Source organism: Scomber japonicus, chromosome 13 (genome assembly GCF_027409825.1).
Source record: "Scomber japonicus isolate fScoJap1 chromosome 13, fScoJap1.pri, whole genome shotgun sequence".
Taxonomy (NCBI): domain Eukaryota; kingdom Metazoa; phylum Chordata; class Actinopteri; order Scombriformes; family Scombridae; genus Scomber; species Scomber japonicus.
In genome coordinates, this window is record NC_070590.1 from 18,036,682 (window position 1) to 18,048,526 (window position 11,845).

An 11,845-nucleotide genomic window follows, 5' to 3' on the forward strand; every position below is an offset into this window, starting at 1 on the left:
CTAGCAGATTGACCTTTGAAGTGCACACTGAACTGTAGCAAAGCAGATGATTAAATCAGAAAGCTGTCTTAGCTCATCATTATAACAGTGAACATTTGGAAAATAAAAGTCTAGATTAAAGCTGCACTGCACAAAGGGAGAAATGACTATTGACATTATCGATTATGAAACCACCAACCACCAAAATGTGTCTTTCAGGCACAATCTCTTTCATTATGTAAAGGCTTTGGCTTGCCTATCTACTTCATAACTTATAGAATTACTTCCAGTTGATCAACTACACCCTTTGAAGGGATTTCATTCCTGTGGGCATTATGTGTTTGATCAGAAAACTTGGCATTTTGGATGCACAGCATTTGAGTACTCAAACTGTCTTTTCTGGCTGCCAAGTTAAACCAGGCATGCAAATATGCTCCAATCGGAGGTTGTGAAACAGATGAAACCAAAGGACATGTAAACCCCCATGAGAGAAAAATGACTTTGAATTGCTGTTCTTTGTTTCTATTCACATATGCCTCTTTTGTTGATTTCCCCGTAGCCTGTATGGTAGTGAAATTAATATTTCTGAGAACCGTTCCAAATACATTTTAACTTTGTGGGAATGTCATTTATATAGTCTTCTAATGTCAGATGTCCATGTTAAACAGAGTCCAAATTCCAAAACTGAGTGTATGTAAAAATGTTCCCTGAAAGTTGAAAGCCCTGAACCCTCCATTTGCAATGATATCACAACTTCCCTATTCAATTGACCTCAGATGATTTGCGCATACCCACAAATCTCTCTTCTGGTTGTTGAGTGGTTGCTCATGTTGTCTGCTTGCATATTTTTGATCGGATTTCAGCTTGAAAGAGATGACATTTTCAGTAAAGAATGAGACAAACAAGTGAAATCCTACTGCTGTTTCTTTACGCAGCCTCTCAAGCTGGAGACAGAGGCTGAACTGAAGAGTTACATAATGGGCCAGCATGAGGTAAATAACAACTTGTTTTTTGTTTTTGCTGTTTTTGTTTGTTTGTTTTGTTTGGGTCTTTTTTTTCTTTTTCTTTTTTAATTACAATAAATCATGCAAAGATGTCCAACTAGAGCCCCAGAATATAAACATAGAGATGGAAATGTATCTTTGGCTCAATCTCAAAATCAAAAGTTTGATAGATGAAAATTAGGGAACAAATTATGTGTAATATGTCATTTCCATTATACCACCAGTCTCAGTTTCTTTGAGCCTTGAACATCTTCAGCTAAAGTTTGAAGGACGAGAGTATGCATGAGCCAAATCAATAACCGTAAAACCATAAATATTCAATTTGCAGTATTTGGAATCAGTTAAATACAGATGTTCCCTTTAGACATATTTATTTCAGAGACTCATAATAATATATATTATATGTCTATGAACGGTAACTCTGTACTGTACTGTATTTATAATGGCTTCATGGTTTACCATATAGAAAATTAGTTGATTGAAAACTACACACTCTTCATCTTGTAATTTTCTTTGAAGTAAAGCATATAGTGTCATTAACACCACTGACACAACACAACATTTGGATGATTCAACCAGAGCTAGGGTGTAACACATCAAAATGCAGCTCTCAATCTTGTGCTGGCAAATGGCTGAAAATTATAACTTTAAAAAAAGAAAGAAGTTGTGCAATTCACTACGATTTCTTTCTTTTTTTTAAGATTTTGTCTGGCATAGACACCTTTACTTAGCAGTAGACAGACAGGAAACATGGGAGAGAGAGGGGGGTGTGACATGCAGCAAAGGACCTCTGACCAGGATTCGAACAGGGGTCAGCTGCGTATATGGCATGCACTCTAAAAACTCAACCACCTGCGCTCCACGCTACGATGTCTTAGGCTTTATGATATGATATCAGTCATGCTCTGAGGGCAACTATTTGCAATCTAAACACAAATTCCTCTATACATTGAATATAAAATAATTTTCCAGATGCAATTATAGTCAGTATCATCCTATTCATTTGGCTCCTAAACCTTTATGTGCAGTCTTCATCTACAGTACATCTCTTTGCAGTTGCTTCCAGGAGGAGATTAGAAAGTGGCTTCCATCCTGCTTCACTGTCTCCTACTGCAAACATTCTGTTTGTCTGTCTTGTTTGTGGACTCGTTTGCATTAATACCGTTCTGCACAGCCCTGCAACACCTCCCTCCCTGCTTTTTCCATTCTCATTTTCTCATCCTAGATTGCCCTTGATTTCTCATGTCTTCTCTGTATCACCTCCCTCCTTTCCCTCTCTTTCTCCTCCTTCTCTTGCAGCAAATCCCTTGCTTCTTCCACCTCTTCACCCACTGCTGCCTGAGGGTTTTGAGAAACTGTTACATAATGCACTCCAAATTATCACAATGCATGTATTATGGATATGGGGAGATACAGCAGGCATTACAGGATTTGATAAGGAATAGAGGAACAAAATTACTGATCACTTGCTTTGCTGATTAAATGGGTCAATCTATCATGTTCATGGTTATTGAGATTAAAGAAAATTGTTCTGTCAGCTGCTGTGTGTGTGCACGCATATGTGCAAACTTGTGCTACTGAATCATCCCCCATCTCAGCACTAAAGTACTGATAACAACTGGGTGATTCTGATGACACATGACAGTAGTTCTTACATTGTCTCTGCTGTGTGCCTCTTCCCTCTCTAAAACAGCATCACTCCTCCTTTTCAAAGCAAGGATTTCAGCCCTTTTCCTCTCTTATCTAAATATTAGGTTGTCTTTCTTTATATCATAGCCTGTGTCCTTGTCATTTTTTTCTTTTTGAGCTCTTCCAAAACCGTTCCTTCCGCATCCCTCTCTAGCCTTGCTCCTCTCTTTCTTAGCTCTTCCTGTTTCCTTTATCCAGCTGTCTGTGTTCAAGGGAATTACAGAAGTCATGCTTCACCCAAAAGATGCAGGACAGTGTCTGGGCACAGCTCACGCTGAGGAAGAAGCTGCTGAAAACATTCTAAGCAATCATGTCCAACCTCCAGTTCTGCCTAAATACTCACTGAGTAAGACAATAAAACAGTAAAACCAGATGATGAAAGAATTATATGGCAAAGCCTCAACACATACAGAAAATCCCCAAAAGCCCTAAAGACACTCTCCTCCCATGCATTATAGATCAGTGGCAACTTAGCTCCCCTATGGATTCTACACGAAACTACATGATGAAACTAGACTGAGTGGCTGATATTTGTCACAATGGGATGTATAATGGGATGTCAAATGCAATTTTCATGCAAGATTCCAAATGATTCAATATCAAGTAAATGGATTAATTCAAATCAAACTAGCAACAGAGCCCCTGTGTCTAATCCCCCCCCCCCTTTTTTTTAAGCTACAGCTTAACACTCCTCTATTTCCATTTCGCCTGCTCTGTGATCTCTCTCCCTCCCTGCCTCCATTTTCTCCATCTCCTCTGTTATGCACATGAAAAGGTTCCAATAGGGTCATTGCTTGATATGAGCCTGCTTTCAGCTGTCTGGTTTGGAGTACCCTTTTTTAACTGCGCATCAGAAGGCTAAGAAAGCTCCTCGGGATTAGAGAATATCTGATTGATCTTACAACCTGTTCAGCTGGCTAATCTTCTGTTTTGATTTTAATGAATTAAAATCAAACAAGCAAGTGCCCCCATGGCAAAAAATAAAACAACCTTGGTCGGGAATGCAAATTATAGTAGAATCAGAAAGGATCTGAGGATGCCTACTGGGTCATAGTGGAAATGAAGGGCATAACTATGCATTAAAAGTGATGAGTAGAATATTAAAATCCATTCTAAACCAAAGAACAGAGAAGAGATGCAAGAATCAGGATTTTTATAGCTAAAATCATAGTTTCTGCATTCTGTAGGCTTATGTGCTTGGTACATTAGTGATGTAAGAATAAGAAGAGATATAGTACAGAAAGTAAGTAAATCCTTTTGAAACCCTAAAGCAAGGGTTACAACGTGCTTCATATCAATAAAGATCAACCTATTTATCAAAGGAACTTCCTACTACATTGTACCCTTTGCACCTCATACGTTTAGAAGTTTTTTTTGGTTTGCTCCTTGTAATTTGTAGCAGTCTAAGACTCACCAAGACTAAAATCTGAATATGATCCTGGAAAGAGCTCAAAGAGGAGTAAATAAACATTGTACTGGAAGAGATGCTATGTTTACTGACATCATTACCCACAATGGTAGATAACTAATGATTCCCATTTCATTTAGAAGAATACATTTGAAAATGCTTATTCAAAATCGTTAGATATCTGTCTAATTAAGTGAAATAACTCATTTCTAACATTAATGTTACTTAGACACATGTTTCATCTGATAAAAAATCGAACAATTGCAAGACAATTATATTATGTTGTACTTTAGGTAGAAGTGAATTGGGAGGAAGTTTTTCAGTGGATCGTAATATCACATTTTTAAACAGTGCAATATTCACTGAAATATTAGGAATATGATATAATGGTGTGACATATCTCAGCTATGCTTCTATATCATGCATGCATTTCATAAACAAATCACTCATGAGCATGTAGCAGAAATATGTAATCATCATTTTTGTAAATCACTGTGGGTCTTTGACTTTAATAGCTAATTGCTCAAATTGACAGTCAATGTACACTTTAAGTATAGACAGGGCAGCAAGATGGTGTTCATGTTGGCAGAGCTTCCTTGCAATACTCTGCAAACAGCAGCCTTTCCTGTCAAAATGTCTTTGAGCAAGACACAGAAATCCCCCATATTTATTCACTGGGAGACATTGTGGATTAATGTGTCAGCTGAATGCCTAAAATGTAAAGATGTAGACTTAGGAACTGTCCAATAAACTAGAAATCTAGAGTTGCCTGTTAGGAACTCAACACACAAGTTCTCTGACTTCCATCACATTACTTCAGTCATACATACACACACATTTGCAGACTTCAGAGGATAATCTATTGACCTGCATTCATTTACTGGGGGCAAACACTTACAGTACCTGTAACATATCTACTGTAAAGTTACTCTTAACCCATTTGTACCCTTTTAAGATGTCAGGACCAGCATAAATCTAGTTGCCAGAAGTGCTTTAATTTTCAAAGGTTGCTCGTCACAAGTATAATGAAACCAGACAGGCCATAGACATACAGTACACACGTGCACGCTCTGTCTCTATTAACATTTTAATGGCTTTTTCATGTTAAAACTGAAATAAACTGAAATTGAATGAATAGGTGTCAGCACCATGGAGAGAGTCTAACAAAGCGACAACATATGAGTTTCGGCACCACGAAGAGAGACAGTGAGGTGATTGAGTTTAAATGTTTCAGCACCATGGAGAGTGACCAACGGAAAGACTGAGTTTGAGTGTTTCAGCACCTTGGAGATAGCCAGACAAAGAGACTGGGGTTTGAGTGTTTCTGCACCAGGGAGACAGGCAGTGCTGAGACTGGGTTTAAGCGTTTCAGCACCATGAAAAGGAGACAGTGAAGACACTATATTTGAGTGTTTCAGCACCTTGGAGACAGACAGACAAAGAGACTGGTTTTGAGTGTTTCAGCACCGTGGAAAGAGGTAGAAGGAGGGAGACTGGGTGTGAGAGTAGGGAGTGTAATTTCAAGCCTTACTCCTGGGACCCACTGTCTACCCTTTACATGAGCAGTGTTTGTGCGTTGCTGAACTACTGCACCTCGTATGCGTGCAGTGTCTACACAGTCAGCATTGCTGGTGCAGCGCTGCTACTGTCAGCCATATCTGTCTACATAGAGTTTGACTTTAGAAATGGCCATGATAGAGTCTTTCATATCATTTCATTATAAATTTAATGTTCTCAATTTTGAAAAATAAATCATAATATGAGGTGAACATGTCTTTCTGATGGGCATGGAAGGTTCTGGTTGGGGCTATGTCTATGTCAGCCACATAAACTCTTCAAACAGGACATTCTATGTGATTATATTGATTATTAAACCCCTGTTGTCACCACTCCAAGTCAAGAAAATCCCTCCACAATGACATACTTTCTGAAAGACTTGGTTTGAAATAATATCACAAAGATAGAGTTAAGAAAATAAGCTTTGTGTGTCACTCTCCATACCAGAGGCTCCCTGCCCTAGCCCTGACCCGCACTGCTGACACTTTATACATTTTTCATATCTCTGACATGTGATGTAGACATTGAAACTATAATAATAATAATTATGTGATAATAGAAATGATGGTTATCATGATGATGGTGATTATTAGGGGCCGAGCCGGAAGGCAAAGGAGTCTCTATAGCCCCCCAATTACTTTCTGAAGAGGCATGTCTTGATGACTCTATAGCCCCCCCAATTACTTTCTGAAGAGACATGTCTTGATTTCTGATATGGGTCTTGGGCTTGGGTGTGGCATAATGGCCTCCACCTTTAAATTTGACATAGCTGTATGAAATTTGATAGGCAGATGTTTCCAGCCTCTTGGAGCCATACAACAAGTCAGAGATTTTGAATTTAAGGTGCAATTGTTTCACACAGTGAAGCTAAATTTTTATTTTTGATAAACTCCTCCAAGAGAATTGGCACAAGATACTTTAGATTTATTAGGTGACATATAAAAACCTCTTCTATGCTACATTGTGAAGCTTTTGGGGTTACACAAAAATGCCTTTGACATAATGTGCCAGTTTTGCCCAAAATATGAAACAGGAAGTTGCTGTAACTCTACTTTACATTCCAATCTGCCTCCATTTTTATCATGCTTGACAAGAGTCCAGGCCTGAACACATTTACATATCACATTTATCATTTCAATATTGAGTCATAAAATCAGCTTTATGTGACACATACAAACATCATCCGGTTTACATTAACTTTACATGGTGTGTTCTTACTGGTCTGTTGTGTTCTTACTGGTGCTCTCTAGTGCTATATAGTTGACACAGAAAGTGTTAATTATTCATGCAAGGACCAATAAGACCCCAGGCATGAAGACATCTACATGTCTGCAATAAACTTTGACTGCAGTGTGCCCTTACGTGCATGAAGGTGTGAGGGCCTGATCATTGCTACTCTCAGCTTTAATTTAGGCATTATTTCTGTAAAGGCAGAGAGCTTTAGAGAAAAGTAGCTGTAGAGCGGATGAGAGGGAGGGGGGAGAGATATGATGTAAATAAAGTCTCTTTGAAGAGAGTCTCTGTAATGTGTGACCCTGTCTAACTCGCTTTGAAGGCTTGCAACACCTAAGCTCCTTCAAAGGCAAATCTCAAGGGACAAAAACCTCTACCCCACACAACTATGCAAGACACTTTTCACATACTCACACATACACCATTCATAAAGGAAACATTACAATATGATGTGTATGACTTTTACTGTACTGGATATCCCTGAATATGCTGTGTGTGTTTTTACATGCAAGTACACATCTGTAAGTTAGAGAGCTCGTATATGAGTTAAAGCTTTCCCTTATAAAAGACACATTTCAGAGGACAAACGGTTCTAATGGCTCATGAATGCATTCATGTTCTTGACTGAATTTCTGCGGCACAAGCTTGCCACTATATACAGTACAATAGCACATGATGAGAGAGAAAGCTCTTTAAATTAAACATTGTGGAGTTTGAAAAGGGAAAAGGGAAAAACCAGTGAAAGGGGTGGAAAGGTAATGTGCAATTCCTCTGCAATCCTAATGCAGCTTAGCTCCAGTAAATGGCCGACAATAATAATGAGTTTCTACTGTAATATTTACTACTGGTACGCATATATCACTATTGTGGGTGGGTGAGAATAAAACAACGTTAGTCATCACTCACCATTCTGACAAAATATTGCAGTCCCAGCACTCAGTGGTCAGTTTACTGTGTTCACTGTTCACAGAGAGACATAGCAGGGACTTATGCAATATGATGGCATATGACCACTGTAGTGATCATATGCCTCCCTCTGCTCTTGCTGTGAATGTTTTAAGAACTGTCGTTTAGGCAAGTATTTTTCCATCTAAACTGTTGAGTAGATTGTTTAAGTCCATGGTATTCATCCTTCCAGTTCATGACTGTGGGTTCAGCTCTGTTTCTGAACGGCTGAGTGGGCTGTTTGAGTTGAGAAAGATCAAGGAAGGGATGCACTGTGTGAATGGCGAAAAGAAACCCAGCTGAACTATAGAGGAAACTACAGAAAATCAAAAAAATAGATTTACAACACATAATCCAAATATATCCTGAAATTGAACAGGCAAGCTGTCAACATTTTTTGTACTGTTATATAGAGTAGTCTCACCCTGACAGTTGATATAACAGAAGACATGTCAGGTGTCCCTGTGCAGGCCATTGTTACATGAGATTGTCCTGTAATGTTAAATTTACTGTCGAGCACTTTGGTTGTGTCATGGTCCTAATTCAGTAAAAGAAAATCAACATGATGACCTGTTCCTCTAACATGCAAGCCACAGGCACCTTGCTGATGCACAAGAGCTGCTTGAATCAGTTTCTGCAGTCAGATAAAGGTGTATTGCCAATGAACAAACACAGTACAGAGCATAATCTTATCCAACATGCTGATCCTTATAGAAGGGTGACTATCACATGAGCTGTGAGATTTACTTGTGGCAAAAACTCCCAGAATTTTTGTATGAGTCTCGCTTGCATTCACTGTATCAGTTTGAAGGTGTGCTACACAGTCTTAAATTTAAATTAAAAGCGATAAAGATGTTAAACATGCTCTCTGATTACAAAAAACAATCTCTTTGAATGAGCCATAATCTCTGTCTTATTCATCCAAGAGCTGAGAAGAATTCTGTTTGATTACATTCAATTCTATGAATGTAGCTAACTGAAGTCTCTCACTGTGTGTAATGTTTAATACGATAATGATTAACAAGAAGCTTTTAGGTTACACTACACACATGAAATCACTCTTAACATATTGCTTCTAATTTACACATGTGTTTGTTCATTCTTAACTTTTTGAGTTCCACCTCTTTTTAACAGTAGCAATACATTTTAAAAAACAACCTTGATTCAAGGTGACACAGAGCTATGACTAAGCTGAAGTTTACCTAAACCGTAAGAAAATCCATGTTAGAGTGTAGAATGTGAGGTGGGAGTCTTTCTCTGAAGAAAGCGTTCCATTGATCAGTGTATCCAACTGACTGAAAAAAAAGGTTTTTCCCATGTGAATCAACAGAGGGAGAGCTTCATAATGTCCTTAAATGAAAGGATGTAGCAGTTTTTGTTAATCCTCTTGGTATCTGCCCATCGTTTAATAAGGAAGAAAGATTCCTGGTTGCATCCTGCTAGCCGAAAAATAGTTGCTGATTTACAGAATATGCAAATAAATGTATATTTCCTGCCTGAACTGTTGCCTGATAAAGCACAAAATAGAGGGTCAGCACAGTGTGGCAGACTTCACTGCACAAAATATTCATCTTGAAGTTTTTGATCTCCCATTTGTTGTTAAAACAATTTATTTAGCATATATTAAAGATCTTTCACTAGAATGAGATATAGGATCATTTGTTTTGTGAATTTATGGTTTTAAAAAAGTGTCAGTAGATTATAATGAAGAGAGGAAAATAAACAAACTAAACATAAGAAATTTGATTAATGCATGGTTCAATAAGTTTTTTTAATGGAGTTGCTTTTCATTAAAAAATAGATGAATTTCAACCACAGGAGGACTTCTTTTTTTTTTTTTTTTACCTGGAGCAAGAGTTCAGTGAAAGAACCCATCCATGCTTTATGATTTGGCATTATGCTTCACTGTAGCTGCATGAGGTCTCCTGGGTAATTTCACACATTCACATCAGAAAAGGTTCATCAACACTATTATACAGCTTTTCATCCACTGCACTTATTAATCAGCTCTTACACAGCCAGTGTAAATCAGATTACCTTTGAATTTACTGCTGAGGAGAACAATGATGAGGGAAGACAAAGACAACCAAAGCAGCATAGTGCAAAGAAACAACCTAGCTGTCACTATAGGATTATATGAAGTTATGAATACATGATTGGCAGAAATAAGTCTTCAACACACTATCCTTTAACTGGAAGTGTAAAGGTTATCTCCCTGTACCAGACATCACTGTTCCAATCAGGAGGTACATATTCTGTCCAGATGCCCTTCAGCAATATATGAAGCCTGCACCATATGGTGGTCTGGATAATGTTGTCAGTAATGTAGTCAATGCAGTTAGGTTGCGTGCAGGCTGCCAGAAGTAGGTTGAAACGCAATACAAAAGTAGACATTCAGTTGAAATTGTGTGTTGTATTTTTTAAATAAATTTTTACTTCCATTCCTAATTTTCATGCTTAAATTGACTAAGTTGCTCGAAGTTACTTTGGGATAGTTTCTATCACTGAGGTCACTAATGACAGCTATTGGGCATGGGTCATCAAAGTATGAAATGCGTACAAACAGTTTACAGAAAGAGGTGAAGGATTAATGCAAACTAAATTGTATCTACCCATAATTCATAATTTCCCATACGGGAATAGATGAGTTATTATCGTAATTCATAATGTCATAGTTATTAAATTTCTGCAATAGTTAAACAAAAATCAAATGTTTCTGTCAAGATATGAGTTGTTATTAGTGGTTGTGATCACTATCACCGGGTTTACAGACCTTTTATTAAATTAGGCAACATCATTGCATGGAACGAATCTTACCCGCGTTCCTCAGTTTGCGGTTCCTGAGTACCGAGATTATCACCAGCAGATTCCCCAGCACATCCACTACCGTGGTGAAGATCAACACGCTTGCCAATATTGCTATGACCCATGCGGGGCGGGCGCTCCCCTCCGTGGCCAGTGTGCGCTCTAGCTGCCCCAGCCGTGGCTCTGTCCGGTTCTTTATGAGTGAGAATGTGTCCGGCATCACTGGCCCACAGCCCAATGCTGCTTCCAAGTCCCAACTGTCTCTTATGTCCCGCAGGTACCACCGGTACCGGTATGTCCTGAATGAAACATGGAGCGCACCTGGGTGCCTCCCCGAGTTCCAAAAGAACGCACGTCAAGTCTGCTACATACAGTATCCTATGGACATGATATGAGCAACTTGATATTACTGGTTGATCACGTGTAACCTACATAAAGTTACATGGACTCTTGTGTTTCCTTATCTTCGCACAAAAGTCATCCATTCACGTGCCACCAAAAGCTCGGACACGCGGCTGTTCCACACCTCCTTCCTGGTGAGAAAATGCAGATTATACGTCCTTTAGACAATATTTTATAAAGGAATGTCCAGACCATTCATATTTTAAGTGTCCATCCTTTTCAAGTGTTCCTGGCTTGCTGGTTGGCATTTCTAACTCCCATCCGTTTGCAAGCACTCACGTTGAAAAAAAGAGATGGCTATTCCTTTCTAAAATGTCAAACCATCGCACCGCCTCGGGAATCCCTATAATTTAATTTGCCCTTCCCTGAAAAAAACGGAGGAAAGAATGCTATTCTCCAACCATTGATGCCCTTGCCATGCGTTTAACTACGACGCAACCGGCGCTGTGCGAGGCGGCACTGTGGTAAATATCAGAGAGAAGCCCTCAGCCAGGCACACAGCAGGGTGTGGAGAAATCCACAGAGTGAGGACGGAGAGAGACACGGCTTCACAAACAACATTTTTCACCTGCGACTTGGCTGTATGTGTGTGTTTATCCCTCTCCCTCTCCTCTTTACTGTCTTTGACTTTCTCACCTCATCTCCTACTACCATGCGTGCAAAAAAAAGGTTTCCCTCAATTTCCCCCGTCTATTCCCAGCGTGACTTCCCAGAATCTGTCTTTGATCTCAGCACAATGCTCGGAGGTGTTCTAAAGTGTACACACAGCAGTAGGTCGGCATGGGAAGTCCAATCTGCACACTGTGACTTATGTGGAGCATTG

General features: G+C 39.1%; 1 protein-coding gene across 2 annotated transcripts in view; it reads right to left on the reverse strand.

Moving 5' to 3' along the window:
* The window catches only part of mtnr1bb (melatonin receptor 1Bb), a 47,219-nt gene extending 36,379 nt beyond the window's left edge, over positions 1-10,840 (reverse strand). For both annotated transcript variants that reach the window (XM_053331376.1, XM_053331375.1), the window contains exon 1: positions 10,633-10,840. In XM_053331376.1, the coding sequence (XP_053187351.1) occupies positions 10,633-10,840 (208 nt within the window). The remainder of the gene's footprint in view (positions 1-10,632) is intronic.
* Between the last annotated feature and the right edge of the window lie 1,005 nt (positions 10,841-11,845).